Genomic DNA, 20,298 nt, shown 5'->3' on the forward strand with positions numbered 1-20,298 from the left:
ACTTACTCGGCTGCAGCTTCTTTTTTTCGGCAGACACAACAACAACATAACAATGATAGAAGGAGAATAAGCAGAACTATAACAAGTACCCCGGCTCCTATTACTCCCATTCGCTGATTGGCTTCTGCAATAGAGAGAGAATGATACCAGGTATTATGAATACATTCAGCAACACTCATCCCATTATATAGCTCTGTACAATTAGCCAAATATGAAAAGACATTCATCAAATCCAAATTATAGACATCAGAAATTGCAGTTTAAATGGCAATAGAACAAAGGTGGTATGTGAATGCGCAAGCGAGATGGATTGTTTTGACCAAAATGTTACATTTTAGTGAAATTAAAGGGATACGCTATTATGGCATCAAAATAGTAAAACTGATTTTAATAATAAATGTTTAGTAATAGGTTAATTAAATATGAATTATCTGTTTCATAATTAGAAAATGCCATAAAATTGTCACCGTATAAATATCTCAACATTTTTCTTTCAACATATTTTCCTCTTTCAGTTTCCACTGAGGTGTGGTATAACACAACTGTGTTTCCAATTTTTAACAAGTCATGTTTTAAACACCAGAAATAAGTCGGCAACCTACACCTGGTCAGAACGGTCATACAACATAGAACTACATGCAGCATCTGCATCTGTCTATCATATTCATATTAGAAACGTGTCATGCAAAAATGTTGGCCAATACATGGAGAGATGTGCCGCCCATGCTTGAGGATTTTTTTGGTAAGGCCAAACGAGGGACGAGCCAGCGAACGTTTGTGGGCTCATTCATTGGCCCTATTACACAGGACAGTAAGGGCCTGTTCCGCTGATAATTGCCCAGTGTAATAGGGACTCAATGGGGCAGATTTTCTTACACTGTCAAATATGTAGACAGTAAACTGAGACTGAGCAGTCTTAAATATGCACCAATTTTATCATAGTGACTCATGCTGTATGGTGTATCTTTGGCACATAGACGCTGTTGTCTAATGTTATACTCCTTTTTATGCTAATCTATGCCCCTTTGCCTCTAATCCCTATGCCTTTTTGGGAAGCAATAGGGTATAAGTGGGCATAGATATGTGTAGCTTTTGGCTTTAGTATTAACAAATATGTCTAAAAGTCTTGTGGATTACCCCTCTGAGTAAGCCACAACCTCTATTTCAACTTGTGGTGCACATTTACAACATTTATGGTGAAGTCTACGCGAAAACTGGAGCAAATACAGTGATATATTCCCTAGTGTAAAATGCAAAAGTGGTAGGTATATCTACCAGAACCGCACCCCTCAGACGAGGGGCCAGGTAGTAAAGAGTAACAGATGACCACAGGATCAAACTACATGCAGGGTTTGTATGTTGCCCTCAACCATAGAGATACATATGTCAGTATAGCAGTTAAATACATAAAACAATAGAACATTTTAAATCAGGTCTATTTTCAAAATTGCTTAATTTTTTTCTTAGAAGTATTAGAGCAATGACAAAGGTTTCTAAGTGAGCACGTATCCATTGTTTAGGTAGCGGAGCTCAGTACGCTGAACATATCATCAAGGGGCAATGTTGCAAAATCCTAGTAATGTTTGGTATGCACCAAGTGTACAACCTATATAACATCCTTTGTTTTAAATATATTCCAGACATTTGTTTTACACTTGTGATCAGAGCAAATTGTTGAAAGGAATTACGAGTTGTTTCATGGGCATTCTTTTCTGTACTAGTAAAAATGCTGGTATCAACCACATATAAAGCATTTTCTTGTGAACCTCAGTGACATTTCATAGAAAAATTCTTCTACATAAAGGCATGTGTTTTCAATGAAGAAGGGAGAGTGAAGAAAGGGATGTAGAAGATTTGTGTGTATAGTTACCGGTATGTAGATGAAGATCTAGATCTTTATTCAACAGTCCATTAGTGTACTTATCCTCAATTGGTCTTTGCTTTTCTAATGGCCCTCTGCACACTGTTGTATCTTCATATACCAAACCTCAATAAGCAGATGGGTCTAACTGCCCCTTTGTGTGCTTCTGATCTTATAGAAAGGCACACTTAGGTTTTTTTCTTACAGATTCTATAGGAATCCATAGGTAAAATAAAATAGGGCATACAGCATCATATGTAAAACAGCACTGCTTGCAGGGGAGAATGCTGTGCCAGATACTATAGTCAGTCCAAGAAATGGGATGCATTTTCCCCCTGATGTGGAATATATCAAGTACTGTTGATCACCTCTACTTTGTTGCTTCTCTACTGGCTTCAAAAGATAGTGTTAAGAAAGACCATTACCAGCTGTGCCTACTTACTTTATTCACGTACAATGTGTAGTGTAGCGTGCATCTCAGACTAAAGGCCCTCTAAGATCTGCTGCAGATCACCAAGATCGGGTCTCATTTGTTAAGACTTCACAATATAGCCCTGCGCAGGACTGTTTTTTTAATCCTGCTCCCGCTGGAATTCCTGAAATTACTAACTGCTCCCGCAAGGTGAATGTTACACTCCTGCAGCATGTGTATCCAATCCCGCCCACTCCTGTAAACATTTTGTCACAGCTTTTAGAGAGAATGCAATTACCCCCTTGTGCCATATAACTACCCCCTTGTAACATTTAATTACCCCCTTGTGCCATTTCATCACCCCCTTCTGCCACCTTATAAGCATCCTGTGGCATTTTAGAGGTTTGCAGGACTGCCCAGGATTTTGCAGGACCCGCTGTATCTATCAAGACCGCCCGCTCCCGCCCGATTAGGACTAAAAACTGCCGTTCCGGCAAGTTTTATATCTCGGGTGCTGAGGAAACTGCAGGATCCCAATCTGCATTGTCGCTATCTACATTATACTGTAAAGCAGTAAATAGGATAGCAGGGTTTTGTCCTCCTGTCTAAATCCTCAAAACATTCTTTACAGATGAATCTCTGCCTGGCAGCTCCAGTATGTAAAGATGTGAGATCTAAGTTTGAGGATAACATTTTGAGGTATATTAGCACAATACATGCTGTTAAGGTAGGATTTATAACCCATTGGTAATATTGTGCATCCAAATGCAAAGTCGCCAAAATAACTTATTGAAAAAAGTCACGTAGCTTTAAAGTTTTCTTAAAAAGATCTCGGAAAGCCTGTAAGGACATAGAAGTCACATCCCCTATTTGTGTCATATACAAGCCATCTGCAAAACCAAGCACTACTTTTGATGAAAGCGGCCTAACAACTTTCACTCCCCGATGCATCTTCCTCCATTTATTTACTGTCAGTATGGAGTATGCCAAGAAATGAAAAATGAGAGGCATGCAAAACAAAGAGAATGAGATATAGATGGACAGCAATGCAAGCCAGCAGCATATGGTAAGAAGACATTTGGGTCATGTTGTTAAGGAAACTGTGCATTAAATATAAATCTGTAAGCAAAAACACCACAAGCTTCCTCTAAAAAAAATAAAGGGTATATATATATATATATATATATATATATATATATATATATATATGTAAATGAAACATAGTCCTTTGGTGTAATTTAAAAAAAAATATATTTAGTTATTTTATAAAAATTTGACATAACTGATGAATGTGCATTAGCATATATGATAACTTTGAGTTATTTTTAGGGGACTTGCACATTTGCTGTTCTGATGTAGAAGCTTTAGGCCATATGTTCTGTTCATTTCAGAGCTGTTTATGGAAGTACAGTGTTACTGTATATCTTCACTGGTATTCTTTATTAGGAGTGCCCTGGCACATGGTACGGCCTTTTTTAATGAAGTATGTCTAAAAGGGCATATGAAAATCTATTGTGAATCAATCAAAAGAATGGTGAATCAAAAGTATTAAAAGTAAAACAACTCCCAGTCCTAGTGATCTGTCTAGAACAATGTTTTCCAACCAGGGTGCCTTCCGCTGTGTCAAAACTACAACTCTCAGCATGTCAAGCAATGGTCTAAAAGTACATATTACTCAGAAGGAATTCCAATACATTATTTTCATAAATGCCATACATTCCTTCCACAAAAAAAATTCTCATTGTTTATACTATATATATATATATATATATATATATATATATATATATATGTTTATATATGTTATATTTATATATGTGTGTTTTTCTCTCTTAAAGGGGTACTCCGGCGCGGACATTTTATCCCCTATCCAAAGTATAGGGGATAAGATGCCTGATCGTGGGGGTCCAGCCGCTGGGGACCCCCGTGATCTTGCACGCAGCACCCCGTTATAATCAGTCCCCGGAGCATATTTGCTCCGGGTCACACCCCCTCCCATAGGCTTGCATTGAGGGGGTGGAGCGCGATGTCACACGGGGGCGGGGGCATGATGTCAAAATTCTCCGGCCCCCATGATCGCCAGTAATCAGACCTGGGGCGAAAATGCTCCGGGGACTGATTATAACGGTGTGCTGCATGCAAGATAACGGGGTGCTGCGTGCAAGATCACAGGGGACCCCCCCGCGATCAGGCATCTTATCCCCTATCCTTTGGATAGGGGATAAGATGTTTTAGCGCCGGAGTACCCCTTTAAGACTGCTTCATACCGCTCAATTGAACACAGTAATAAACCTCCTCCTACCAAGATATATTTTTGTATTATATCAACATTGAAATTCACATTTCACACAAACAAAAGGAACCAATTATGTAAAATATTAATATTTATTGAACATATATAAAAAGACATACATTTAAAATAAGACAGAAAAATTTAAATACAGGCACTGAAGGTGACAAAAACAGATGACTGGAGATGGTATAGGTGGCACAACAATACATGGAATTCAGGGAAAGAGGTAAATGCGAATGACCCAACTCTCTCAGAGACCAAACAGGATGCTAGACTTGAATAGGGATAATACATAGTTAGTACGGTCGAAAAGACATATGTCCATCAAGTTCAACCAGGGAATTAAGGGGTAGTGGTGTGGCGCGATATTGGGGAAGGGATGAGATTTTATATTTCTTCATAAGCATTAATCTTATTTTGTTCCAGGAATGTATCTAATCCTGTTTTAAAGCTGTTAATTGTTCCTGCTGTGACCAGTTCCTGAGGTAGACTGTTCCATAAGTTCACAGTTCTCATGGTAAAGAAGGCGTGTCGCCCCTTGAGACTAAACTTTTTCTTCTCCAGACGAATGTAGCAGAGAGAGAGAGATAGTTATATCATGGAAAGCATAATAGACAGGACTGGAGAGCAAACAGAAAAAACAGCCATAAAGATGTGAGACTACCCGCCATGCAAGTTACCACCTACCAGCTCCAACCCCAACATATGTTTCGCATTGTGCTTCATCAGGGGGTGTGTCTAATTGCCCTTACAGGTGGGTATAAATATCCAACATCAGCCAATCAGAGTAACACTCATTTCAAAAAGACATTCACATCCTCCAATCAAAGTAAAGGTCAACTCAGTTGTACCAGGTGTGAGCCCTACCTATTGTATGTGCCAAATGCTGGCGTGTGACGTGCTGAAGAGACGTCCGTCGTTTCCGGATATGTCCGAAACACTAAGAGCACAATCGGAGCTAAGACGTGAAAGCAGGGAGCGGCAAACGCTCCAGCAGTCACCTGACCGCATCACATGACCTGGTAAGGTCACGTGATTCGCCGGCAGCTCCGTCAGAGAGCGTGGTGCGGCCGAATATGTGGGAGGTGTTCCCATCCTAGGGCCGAGGTACCTCAATGTAAATAGACGCTAATGTTGAGGAGGCCTCCCGGGAGTAACTAGTAGCAACCATAGTAAAATAGATATGACCCGAAAAACAAACATATATGACAACAAACACCCAGTGACAAGTACATGCAAAACATTAACCCCTTGTGTGCCATGCCACACATACACAATACATACCACCACCACGCAATACAATAAATATGAGAGTGAGTGACAGAATGTGAGAGTGAAATGAAAATGTGAAAGAAATAGGGATAAAGCATAAGTGCATATGGAAAATAATATAGATATTAAAGGGGCCATTTTCATTTCACTCTCACAGAGTGTTACTCTGATTGGCTGATGTTGGGTATTTATACCCCCCTGTAAGGGGGATTAGACGCCCCTGACGAAGCACAACGCGAAACGTATGTTGGTGCTGGAGCTGGTAGGTGGTAACTTGCATGGCGGGTAGTCTTTCTGTTTGCTCTCCAGTCCTTAATGTCTATTATGCTTTTCATGATATAACTATCTCTCTCTGCTACATTCAGTGGTATTTTCCCTATTCAAGTCTAGCATCCTGTTTGGTCTCTGAGAGAGTAGTCTCATTTGCATTTACCTCTTTCCCTGTATTCCATGTATTGTTGTGCCATCTATACCATCTTCATTCATCTGTTCTTGTCACCTTCAGTGCCTGTATTTACATTTTTCTGTCTTATTTTAAATGTATGTCTTTTTGTTGTATGTTCAATGAATATTAATATTTTACATAATGGGGTCTCTTTATTTGTGTTTATTGGTTACGTGAACCAATTGTGGTTACATTATAGTGGCCAGCACTTTGTATATTATATTGAAATTTACATCTATTTATGAAAAAGATTGCATCACATAGAAAAGCCTTACTAAAAAAAAACATACAAAATTTCCATACATATTATGGTAAATTATAACTTATAGAAATTAAAATAGTTGGGTTGCATATATTGACCAATCAGATCTCACTGTTTTCTAAGGCCTTTTTTCCGTTCTTCTCCCTAGTCATTATATAACTTTTACCATTATGTTACCATTATACATTCCACAATAAGAAAACTCAGACAGCCCAAATGTTTTAAAAAACTAGCAGTTCTGGAAATTGTATTCAGATGTCTGCTTTGTCTAATGTTAAATTTTATTGTGCTGTGTGGGTGTTCTACCTCTGGGAAAATGCAACTTGCGAGTAATCTGATTACTCATCTGAATAAGGATCATGTATTCTTCAAAGTTGTTTTTTGTAATAACCTTTTTTATTCTGTATAATGTCAATGGAGCTGCCCATATCAAAACATGTGGAGAAATAAGAAGAATGTTCAGCATAAACAATGTCATTTACGGGGAGGCCTGCAGTTCTATTCTTGGCTGTATGTAAAACGTGGGAAATTGGCTGCTTACGCATGGGTTCTTAAGGGTTTCTTTCTGTGAATGTTTCATGATATCTTATTTATTTTATAAATAATCTCATGACTTTTGCTAAGAATACTTTAAGAGTGAACTAAAAATTCTGTGTTTTCAATCGACGTAACAACCCCTGTTATTAACTGAAGATTAGAGGTGCACAGCATTCAATGAATTTGATCTGTACACAAAATTGTTCCCATTGACTTTCAGCGGGAAGAGATCCCAAAAATGGCAAAGGGGTTAAAGGGGTACTACACCCCTAGACATGTATAACATGTCTGATCATGGGGGCCCTGCCGCTGGGACCCCCTGCGATCTCCAGGCCGGCACTGTGGCATTATGGACAAGCCATGCCCCTCTTTTCATGTCCCAGCCATCATGCCCCCTCCCATAGACATGAATGGAGGGGGTCTGGCGTGATGTTATGATTGTGGAGATCCCAGCAGCTGGACCCCCACGAATAGACATGCTATCCCCTATCCTTTAGATAGGGGATAACATGTCTGAGGGTGGAGTAACTCTATGTGTCTGATTTTCACATAGCAACCAATCACAGCTCAGGTGTGATTGGTTGCTATGGGCAAATCAGACAGTTTTTTTCAGGTTGACACACCTGGACCACTGTGTATATTAGAACTGTTTGTATAAGAACAGTACTGCAGATACAGTGCAACTCTTGTTCATGGGCTGCAGTACTGAAGTAAGCTCTTTCACTAGACACAGCCCACTGACTAGAGTAAAGCTTTCGTTTTCCAGTTTCTTATAACCCTTTAAGTGCCTATTCACAAGACAGAATTTCCTCACTGAATTTCCTTAGTGGAAAAGCTAAAATCAGGTCATTTGTGGCAGGTTCCTGCTAAATTTCCATATGGATTTTACCTAAATTTCTGCTGGGAATCCTTAGGGTATGTTCACACTGCGGAATCTCCGCCCGCAAGTGGAGATTCCGTCTGGTGGCCGATGCCGTAAATTCTTCGGCGGTAGGACCGTGGGGCACTGTGCCGTCGCCATTGACGGCTGTGTAGTACTTGCGGAATGCCGCGCAAAGAATGAACATGTTCTTTCTTTGCGCGGAACAATTTCAGTGGCGGAATTGTCCGCTGCTGAAATTCCACAGTGTAAACGGGTCTCGTGGAAGACCCATTCACAGTGACGTTACTGTTCACTGTGCGGAATTCTACTCACGGAATTCCACAGGAATTCCGCAGTGTGAACATACCCTTACGGAATCAAAGCCTTATTAATGTCAATTAAAGGTCCTGACTAGGATTTATTTTCTTCTGACAGGTCAATTCTGCGGTGTGAAAGGGCCCTAAGTGTTAAATAAAACCAAAAAACTTGTGTAAAGCTTAAAGGGGTACTCTGGTGGAAAACTTTTTTTTTTAATCAAGTGGTGACAGAAAGTTAAACAGATTTGTAAATTACTTCTATTAAAAAAAATCTTAATCCTTCCAGTACTTATTAGTCACTGTACACTACAGAGGAAATTCTTTTCTTTTTGGATTTATTTTCTGTCTGTCCACATTGCTCTCTGTTGACACCTCTGTCCATGTAAGGAACTGTCCAGAGCAGGAGAAAATCCCCATACCAAACATATGTAGCTCTGGACAGTTCCTAAAGTGGACAGAGGTATCAGCAGAGAGCACTGTGGACAGACAGAGAAGAAATCGAAAAAGAAAATAATTTTGTCTGTAGTATTCAGCAGCTAATAAGTGCTGGAATGATTAAGATTTTTTAATAGAAGTAATATACAAATCTGTTTAACTTTATGGCACCAGTTGATTTATATATTTTTTTTTACACTGGAGTACCCCTTTAAGTCTCGCCCACTATCAAAACCTTCTAAAGCATCTTGAAACCCATCTCTTTAGAAAAGTTTACAACCAACAATTACCCTAATGCTACTGTACTGATCTATTAACAGCTAGTTCTCTTACCTACTATCTCCATTCCCTCACTTTATAGATTCCCTTATGGGCAGGATCCTCTCTTCCTCTGTCATTTACTTCATTTATTTTTGTTGTACATGCTTTTGTGCTCTGTTATATAATTGAACTCTTTATCAAATGCACAGCGTCCAGCAATAAATGGTGCTATAAAAATAAATACATAAATATACTAATAACCTAAATCTATCTGTACACATTTAATACAAACAGTGATTATAATAGAATCCCCACAGGATAGAGTATAACTAACAGATAGGTGAGGGTCTGACCAATGGGACCCCCACTGATCCCAAGAACTGAGGCAATATATTCCCCAAATTAATGTACCGCCAGTGCTCCATTCATTTTCTATAGGACTTCCAAATGTTGCCAAGCTCTGAACTCCCTGTATATAGGAAATAATGATCTAGAGATAACCTCTTTAATTTAGCCAGAGTTTGGCTATAAAATATTTTGTCTCATATCTTTCATTTGTGTATTTGCTACACAAAGTAAAGACCTTTTCCTGTGATTTTGTATATTTAAAAAAATTAAGCAATTCTAGGAAACGTTATATTAAACCATTTGTGTTGTATCAAATGCACATTTTTTAACCTGTGTGATCAATGGGGAAAAAGTGCTTGAAAATTCTTTGATTCTGTACTTCTCACTTGTTCTAATGTTCTTAGAATGAGTGGGGAGATGCGCCCTGTAGAAAGCTTTCCTCCCCGTCTAGCAGCAATCTGCATTCTGCTTCTTTGGACAGCCCCACATTTAGAAATGATCTGGCTTATAAAGCTGGAGGAAGATCCATGAGAGCAGGGGAGTGAGTTTCACTACTGCATGCTTCTTACTGCTTGTTCTAATGATTGGTAACAGACTTAGTACTGAGACCCTGACTGATCAAAACATTTGACATGTCTCTGTTTTTTTAAATTACAGATACACTTTAACAGAGTTTTCTAAAACCTTGATATTAATGCCTATTCTTAGCATATGCTACCAATATAGTCAATAGGTGAAGGGGTGTCTGGCTCTTGGTAACTACACCAAACAGCTTGCTGAAAGAGTACAGTTGAGCTGCAATAACAGGTACAACTACTACGAAATGTAAATAATTGTGCCTAATAAACAATGAAGTGGATGAGGCACCAACACCAATCTAATATTGATGGTCTATCACAAGCAAAGGTTGTCAATTTCAAAATACCATAAAAACCCTTATGCAGTGTTATGGTTTATTTAGGGCCTCAGGGGGCTATGTATGACACAAACGTCAAAGAGCTCTAAGGGTGAAATGTCTGTGTAATGGATCATCCCCTAAGAAGCTGCACTAGGCAAAAACTATTTGATCAGTTTTCCGCATGTTCAACTTGAGGTGGCAGAAAACAAATGTTACAATAGATACATGACAGTACTAACAAGTCAAGGTAAGAAATAAAAAACTTCCACATGACCCTGATACACAGTTATAAATGAACAATTCAGTCTTGTATCCAACCTTCCAAATAAATTAGTTTAACAATTGTTTCCCCAAGTATGACATCAACATCCAGGCTCTTTCCCAAAACACTTTCTCTTCAATGAACTTTTATACCATTATAAAACACTCTTAAAACATTAACAAGTCAATAGAAGAAAGTGTTTGCCCTGTGATCAAATAAAAAATGACTTTCAGCATATTTTAAGACCCACCGAAATTTATTGTACTAAGGATTATGGTAACAAGTATTTCTAACGTCCAATAAATCAACCTTTCAATTGGCAAATCTTACTCTTTTCCACGCTTTCCCCAATATCAGACTTACATTGTCAGCAATGCAAGTTGAGCCAAAAAGCGATGTCCCAGGAGGAGCAAATAAAATGCTTGTTATGTTGCCTGCTGGATAAAATGCTTCCTCCCTCTAATGCTGGAATGGTTCTGCCGGATATAAAATAAACCCCTGTGCATACGTGGTCAGTGTTGTGTAAGTGGATGAGACACTTCACACATCCTACGTTTGCTAATGCCTTGTCCTTATACACCTGGTTTAGTTGACTAACATGACAAAAGCACACTAAAATGTATTAAGACCAAATTCTGGGGAGTGGGCAACCTTATATTCCACCCATTACATAACAGACTGTAAGCAGGCCTGTCGCTACAGGACAGGCAAACCAAGCAATTGCTTGGGGCCCCGAGCTGGCTTGGGGGCCCCGAGCAGAGCCAGTGCTTGCCCGTCCTGTAGCGACGGGGCAATTCCCCCCATCACCAGGGCCGGATTAACAATCGTGCTCTTGGAGCTTGTGCTCCGGGCCCCAGGCAGCCAGTCAAACAAGAGGGCCCCCGAATGTCTGACATTTTTTTTTTTAAATAAACTCATTTGCAGCTTTGGAGTTCTCACCTCAACACAATCACGCTCCCCCCACCCCCGCTGAACTTGGTATCTTACCTCAGCCCGGACTCTTCTCTCAGCCTTCAGCCGTCTGAGCAAGAGGAGGGGGAGGGGGAGGAGAGAGCACAGAGCTGTGAGGAAAGGAGACCGCAGAGGCTGTACAACATGGGGCCTGACTATAGTAGGTGTACCTGCATGTATAGGTGTGTGTGTGGATATATATATGTGTGTACATATGTCTATGTACTGTGCCTGTGTGTTACTACTGTGGATGACTATATGTAAAGTGCATGTGTGTATCTATACCAGTGTTTCCCAACCAGTGTGCCTCCAGTTGTTGCAAAACTACAACTCCCTGCATGCCCGGACAGCCAAAGGCTGTCTGGGCATGCTGGGAGTTGTAGTTTTGCAACCTCTGTAGGCATCCTGGTTGGGAAACACTGATCTATTCTATTTGTATGTGTATGATGCATGTATAGTATGTAATGTGTACAGTATGTGTGTGTATAATGCATGTACAGTATGTACAGTACTGTGTACAGGGTGTGTGTGTATACAATGCATGTACAGTATGTAATGTGTACAGTATGTGTGTGTATAATGCATGTACAGTATGTACAGTACTGTGTACAGGGTGTGTGTGTATACAATGCATGTACAGTATGTAATGTGTACAGTATGTGTGTGTATAATGCATGTACAGTATGTAATGTGTACAGTGTGTGTGTTGTGTGTATGAAGCAAGTACAGTATGTAATGTGTACAGTATGTGTGTTGTGTGCATGATGCATGTACAGTATGTAATGTGTACAGTATGTGGGGTGTGTCTATGAAGCATGTACAGTATGTAATGTGTACAGTATATGTGTTGTGTCTATGAAGCATGTAAAGTATGTAATGTGTACATTGTGTGTGTGTATGATGCATGTACAGTATGTAATGTGTGTAGTATGTGTGTTGTGTGTATAATGCATGTACAGTATGTAATGTGTACAGTATGTGTGTTGTGTGTATGATGCATGTACAGTGTGTATTGTGTACAGTATGTGTGTTTGATGCATGTACAGTATGTAATGTGTGCAGTATGTGTGTTGTGTGTATAATGTATGTACAGTATGTAATGTGTACAGTGTTTGTGTTGTGTCTATGAAGCATGTAAAGTATGTAATGTGTACAGTGTGTGTGTGTGTATGATACATGTACAGTATGTAATGTGTACAGTGTGTGTGTATGATGCATGTACAGTATGTAATGTGTGCAGTATGTGTGTTGTGTGTATAATGTATGTACAGTATGTAATGTGTACAGTGTTTGTGTTGTGTGTATGAAGCATGTACAGTATGTAATGTGTACAGTATGTGTGTTGTGTCTATGAAGCATGTACAGTATGTAATGTGTACAGTATGTGTGTTGTGTGTATAATGCATGTACAGTATGTAATGTGTACAGTATGTGTGTTGTGTGTATAATGCATGTACAGTATGTAATGTGTACAGTGTGTGTGTGTGTGTATGAAGCATGCATGTACAGTATGTAATGTGTACAGTATGTGTGTGTATGATGCATGTACAGTATGTAAAGTGTACAGTATGTGTGTATATGATGCATGAACAGTATGTAATATGTACAGTGTGTTGTGTGTGTATGAAGCATGCATGTACAGTATGTAATGTGTACAGTGTGTTGTGTGTGTGTATATAATGCATGCAGTGGTGGATCCGGGGGGGGGGGGGAATTGCCCCCCCCCCACACCAGATTAATTTCCCCATCACTTTTAAGGACATCCCTATTAAGGACATCCCATGCCCCTGTTAGCCCACTGACGTCCCGTGCGTGCGCCCATTGGAAAGCAACGCGGAGGAGCGGAGGAGCGGAGCAGCGAACAGGACATGCGCTGGCCAGCATGGCAGCTTCAGTGCTCTGACCACCGCTCCTCCAGTCCTGGGACCTACTGCTATGGTGGCCGGACCAGAGGAGCAGTAGTCTGAGCACTGAAGTAGGGCTGTAATCAGGCATACAGCCTCCAGCCATACACTGTATGGCTGGAGGCTGTATGTCTGTGGGGGAACATACTACACCTAATGTGGGGGACTATACTGCACATAATGTGGGGGAACTATACTGCACCTAATGTGGGGGAACATACTGCACCTAATGTGGGGAACAAATACTGCACCTAATGTGGGGGAACTATACTGCACCTAATGTGGGGGAACTATACTGCACCTAATGTGGGGGAACTATACTGCGCCTAATGTGGGGGAACTATACTGCACCTAATGTGGGGGAACTATACTGCACCTAATGTGGGGGAACTATACTGCACCTTATGTGGGGGAACTATACTGCACCTTATGTGGGGGGACTATACTGCACCTAATGTGGGGAGAACTATACTGCACCTAATGTGGGGAGAACTATACTGCACCTAATGTGGGGGAACTATACTGCACCTAATGTGAGGGAACTATACTGCACCTAATGTGGGGGAACTATACTGCACCTAATGTGGGGGGCTATACTGCACCTAATGTGGGGGGACTATACTGCACCTAATGTGGGGGAACTATAGCCTAATGTGGGGAGAACTATACTGCACCTAATGTGGCGGGACTATACTGCATCTAATGTGGGGGAACTATAGCCTAATGTGGGGAGAACTATACTGCACCGAATGTGGGGAACTATATTGCACCTAATGTGGGGTAAACTATACTGCCAACCTAATGTGGAGAAATATACTGCACCTAATGTGGAGAACTATATTGCACCTAATGTGGCGAACTATACTGCACCTAATGTGGGGAGAACTATACTGCACCTAATGTGGGGAACTATACTGCACCTAATGTTGGGGGACTACAGCCTAATGTGGGGGACTGTACAGCACCTATTGTGGGGAACTATACTGCACCTAATGTGGGGAACTATACTGCCTAATGTGGGGGAACTATACTGCACCTAATGTGGGGGACTATACTGCACCTAATTTGGGGAGCTATACTGCACCTAATGTGGGGAACAATACTGCACATAATGTGGGGGAACTATACTGCACCTAATGTGGGGGAACTATACTGCACCTAATGTGGGGGAACACTGCTAGCCTAATGTGGGGAGAACTCTGCTGCACCTTATGTAGGGGGGGGACTCTGCTGCACCTAATGTGGGGGGAACTCTGTGGCACCTAATGTAGGGGAACTGTGCCGCACCCAACGTGGGGGGAACTGTGCCGCACCTAACGTGGGGGGGACTGTGCCACACCTAACGTGGGGGGAACTGTGCTGCACCTAATGTGGGGGCCTCGTATCGACGTTCGCTCACGTCGTGCTCCCAGAATTCAAGGGCCGGCGTTACTACGTCCTGACGCCGGCCCTAGAGCGTGACGTGCGTGAACATCAGGGAGGGGGGGAGGGGCCTCCATGTCCATTTTGCTTGGGGCCTCCAAATTCCTTCAAACAGCCCTGACTGTAAGTATGTTACTTAAAGGAAATGTTTTGGTAGCATCACTATTATTGCCATATGTATACTGTATTGTTTAGTGTTATACTGTTCCCTTACACGATTTGTGCACCTTGTGGTCTGTTACTCCATCAGAGTAAGGGTGATTATCAGTGGAACAGGTCAACTGCCTGAGCAAAATCTGCGCAATGTGTATTCTAATATTGGGACCACTTTCTGGCCTAGGACAGTACTCCTACATATTTGCACACTCATGAATAAAGATGATTACTAGTAATTCCCTGAAACATAGTGGTTTAGTGGTCATGAAGACCCATGGAAGTACAGGTTAAATATTTATGATGTGGCTGGTGTGGCGTGACAATGCAAGAAATGCCTAGGCGGCACAAGCTCTGGCAGAGGGTAGCCTTTTATAGACAGCAACCTGACCTGACAGTAAAACTTATGGACCATCACACTCTCCCCAGGCCCCAGTAGAACACTGCTCAGAAGAGAAAATTAGAGTTTTAAAACATTCAAATGTTGGGAACCACCAAGTCTATACTGCCACTAAACGTATTATGTAGCCATTAAAGGAGAACTCCAGCGAAAATGAATATATCCCCTCTGCACAGGATAGGTATAAGTGTGTATGATGCATGTACAGTATGTAATGTGTGCAGTATGTGTGTTGTGTGTATAATGTATGTACAGTAAGTAATGTGTACAGTGTTTGTGTTGTGTGTATGAAGCATGTACAGTATGTAATGTGTACAGTATGTGTGTTGTGTCTATGAAGCATGTACAGTATGTAATGTGTACAGTATGTGTGTTGTGTGTATAATGCATGTACAGTATGTAATGTGTACAGTATGTGTGTTGTGTGCATAATGCATGTACAGTATGTAATGTGTACAGTGTGTGTGTGTGTATGAAGCATGCATGTACAGTATGTAATGTGTACAGTATGTGTGCGTATGATGCATGTACAGTATGTAAAGTGTACAGTATGTGTGTGTATATGATGCATGAACAGAATGTAATATGTACAGTGTGTTGTGTGTGTATGAAGCATGCATGTACAGTATGTAATGTGTACAGTGTGTTGTGTGTGTGTATATAATGCATGCAGTGGTGGATCCGGGGGGGGGGGGGGGATTGCCCCCCCCCACACCAGATTAATTTCCCCATCACTTTTAAGGACATCCCTATTAAGGACATCCCATGCCCCTGTTAGCCCACTGACGTCCCGTGCGTGCGCCCATTGGAAAGCAACGCGGAGGAGCGGAGGAGCGTGCATGCACAGAAATTGTGGCCACTCCCCCAGCTCCCTGAGCTAAGCCGAGAGAAGCCATGATGTGTGCGAGTACACTGTGCAAGCGCATGGCCACTCGCAGAACACTGTGTGTCTGCTCATAGCAGCGGATTGCCGCTACAAGCAAGCACATCTGGAGGCACACTGTAGGGTCTGTCAATGATGGATCCGCAGCGTAAAATACGTGTAACCCTACCCTAAAAGGGTATTACCATATGCATACGTACCTGTGGATAGAGGCTAACAAGCTGATCAGTAGGGGTTTAACCATTAAGACCCCCACTGGTTCCGTGAATGGGGCCAAAACTGTCACCGCAATGAATGGTGTGCATGACCAGTGCTCTATTAATTTTTTATGTAGCCACTGAACATTGCTAAGTTATGCTTGTTATGCCCTAATTTGTGAATAGGGGATAACTTATTCAGATGGGAATATCCCTATAAGCTTCACTCATTTTTATTTACTTTTTGTTCTGTTGGCTTCTTTAGCCCCTTTTATACTCTTTATACCCCTATAAGCTTTACACATTGTTTTTGATGGGGGTTTTTGCAATTCTTATGTGATTTTTGGACATTAAACAGCTACATGACCACGTTAAAGTTTAATGTGAGCCGTCTTTGGAGCTTAAAGTTGATGCTTAAAACTTACTAATGCACCTTTTATCATATTGTGTAGCATTAAGGTTTCACCTGTGAGGCCGGCAATATATGAACCAACCAGGGTGGGATTTGTAGCCTGTCTCTCCCCCCTCCCATTGTATGTTTGTTAGCCACGCTGGAGGTAACCTGGGGAGCAGTCTACAAGTCGGACCTAAGGCTGCAGTAATTTGGCTCCTGGCTTTGCTCATCTGGCACAGGTAGGCTAGTGTTAGGTCCTGCACCATTTGAGAAACCTTGGCGTGGTGTGCGGGCTCAGGTATGTCCTTCATATAAGGATATACTGGCTAATGTCTAAATTTTTCATCAGTTTTGAGGGTTAGCTAATGCCATTGTTTGCATCTACCACAGGAGTGAAACCATATTGTGGTCCACAAGTGCAGGTCCTCCACTCCAACGTAGATGCACAACTGCACTTGGGGTTGAGCACCTCCTATCACTTTAGACCACGCTTATGTAGCTGTTTAATGTCTTAATTATGTAATACGCATCCACATACACATTTATCTGGTGGAGGATGCCAATCTGGTACTTGTGACCATCTTCAGTCATCCTCCATTGTATGCATATTATGCTGGGGATCACCCATAGCAACGGATCACAAGTGCAGGACCTCCACCCCAGCATAGGTGCACAACTGCACTTGGCGTTGATTGTTTCCTGCCATGACCACGTTAAACTTTAATGTGAGCTGTCTTATGTGATTTTTGCCCTGATGTTTATTTTTAACAGCATACAAAATGACTGTGGTCTCAGGTTTTCCCAGGTTGCAGTACAGACCAAGACATTACATCACTAGTTAGCTGATGAAAGCAGCCTGTCTGCTTCAATGGGTGAAATGGGAGATCATTCTTCAGGGAATTGCAGTTTTGCAAAAGCTGGAGGCACCCTGGTTAGAAAACACTGGTCTATTGCATGGAAGGGAGCACAGGTGTGTTCCAATGGGTGGGGTGGCTGATGTGTGAGAGGGAGGAAACTGACCTCACACTCACAAACAAGGAATCATGGGACTTGACTTGTAGTTGGAGGGAACTCCAACAAGAAATAGCCAGTTAACAAAAAGATAGCCACAGCATTATGGTGATCTCACAACATAGCCATTTAGTGCCAAGACAAGCATGAATCCCTCCAAAGCATGTCCATTACTGTCTGGCAAGTAAGTACTAAAATCACCTTATGGTGGATAAACCTTTTAAAGGGGTATTCCGGCTTTATGCATCTTATCCCCTATCCTTTGGATAGGGGATAAGATGCTTAAAACCGGAATACCCCTTTAAGGCTGATACAGTCTACATTTCATAAGGGAAAAATGCAGTTTTTAAGCCATAGACAGCTGAAAAAAAGGACTGTGCACTTTTACTGTAAATGTAATAGATGTGTGAACAACGGGTCTTTACTATTGAGCTTTACTTTTCTATCGTAAAATGGGCATTTTATGGCACAAAAACAGTTGTCATGGGAACTTTCTCTTACAGGAATTATCCAGGAATTGAAAAACACAGCTAATTTCTTTCAAAAACAGCTTCACATCTGTCTCCTGGTTGGATGTGGTTTTACAACTTGGCTCCATGCACTTCAATGGAACTGAGATGCAGAACCACACCCAACCTGGAGACAGACTGGAACGGTTTTTGAAAGAAAGTAGCTCTGTTTTTCTACTTCTGGTTAACCTCTTTAAGTACACAAAAGTGCATTTAACAGTATGTTTATCCAGTCAACTCCTTATATATCTGTAAGAAGTATAATTTCCATATTCATTGCTCACCAGTTCATAAAACCACCATATGACCTTTACAGTATTAGGCCAGTTTTACACTAGCATCATTTTTGGGTGAATATTGCAGCTGCAAGTCATGGCCTGACCGCAAATCTGATGACCCAAATTGATAGCTATCATTTGGGCTCATCAGACCCATGGACAGACAGACCCTTCAGACCATGGACAGAGTCTTGTACCTGCAATCTGGCCTTAGATATGAATCCATATTAGCATCAATAGCATGTCCCAAACTTACCCATATGGCAGGCTCCGGTGACAGAATCACACTTATCATCATGGCAATCACAAGATTGGTCACAATTAACTCCAAACTGGCCAGCCAGACATGTTAGGTTGCAGCTACAAATGAAACAAGCAATACAGTTATACTTAGAATCCTAGTATATATGAGATTTTTTAATAGAATATAAATATTTCAATACAATTATATTATTATAGTGCATATATAAAAAAAAGAAACATATAAAACCAATGCATTCAATTAAAATATAGATGCATAGAATGAGGCTTAGCTTTATGTGATTTCCTGCCATGACCAACCAACTGAAATGTATTTGAATGGATTCTGATTATTATTTTTAAAGATGCCTGTAAATTCTACAGATGGTGCTATGAATGAGTGAACTGGTTATAATGAAAGCTGCTTTGTCTATGGGCCCCCTTCCTATTAGTATGCGCCATGGCTTACATATTCAATATTTATAAACACAATACATGAAACACAGATATAATGCAAGAAGAAGCACAGGCACAAAGCAAAATGCATGGATCTAATAAACAAAAAGCGGCTATAAAATACCCTAGAGGTAAAAATACAATACTTACATGAAATTCCATATGTTTTATTAACAGGTTAATAGTTTGTAAATTGTGCTACTGTCAAGGTTACAGCCCAACTTGAAATTGCCTTATAAATCATCATAACAAAGAAAAACGGCACTGTGCCACAACACTAAACATATTTATGTGCTCCGTGGCATGTTTAGACTATTTCCCATGGACTCAGACATTAGTGCAGAACAGTCTGGAGGCACATATGTGGCTGAAGTATAGTACTAGAGCAAACAACCATAGCTAATGTTGGCATCACTTCTTGTATAGGAAAACAATAAATATATAAACTAATCAAAAGCATCAATTGTATAGAGCTGAATCCAGATGTCAAGGGCGGCTTGCTAAAACAATGAGAAGGGAGAGGGTGACTGCCACAGGAACTATGTTGCCATGTGACATTGATTGTTTGTAGGAGAAGCATGCTTCCTTAACATATTACTCACCATGGGAGGCCAATGTGTCTGCGTGCGCAACAAATGGTTCTAATACAGTGTTTCTCCAGAATCATGTTTATTATTTTGTTTGTATTCATGATTTTTATGCTTTTTTAATTAGTTTTTTCCATGTACTTTTTTGTTGTTGTGTTCTTTTATGGCTTGCAATACATGCACTGTTGTTGTGTTGCAAATTTTTTTTTGTGTTTTTACCATTTAAAAAAAAAATTCAGTTAGTTCAAGTCCTTTGGAAAATGTCTGGGAAAAAATCCTTACCATGGACCCCGAAAAACACACCAAAGGTACAGAAATATGCCATGAATGCCAAAATAAAGCACTGTTTGTGGTGTGTTTTATCCATTTCACTATTGGCTTTCAGCCATAAAGGTTTATATCCTGATAAAGGTTGATATCCTGATTTCTCTTCTAGATTCTGAAGCAA

General features: G+C 40.8%; 1 protein-coding gene across 1 annotated transcript in view; it reads right to left on the reverse strand.

The window, feature by feature from the left end:
* SCARF2 (scavenger receptor class F member 2) overlaps positions 1-20,298 on the reverse strand; it is a 230,997-nt gene that overhangs the window by 56,602 nt on the left and 154,097 nt on the right. Inside the window, exons 7-8 of the mRNA XM_056529702.1 lie at positions 18,824-18,927; positions 7-124 (exon numbers count right to left, since the gene is read on the reverse strand). Of these exons, the coding sequence (XP_056385677.1) occupies positions 7-124; positions 18,824-18,927 (222 nt within the window). The remainder of the gene's footprint in view (positions 1-6; positions 125-18,823; positions 18,928-20,298) is intronic.

The sequence above is a fragment of the Hyla sarda genome, chromosome 1 (assembly GCF_029499605.1).
Source record: "Hyla sarda isolate aHylSar1 chromosome 1, aHylSar1.hap1, whole genome shotgun sequence".
NCBI classification, from domain to species: Eukaryota; Metazoa; Chordata; class Amphibia; order Anura; family Hylidae; genus Hyla; species Hyla sarda.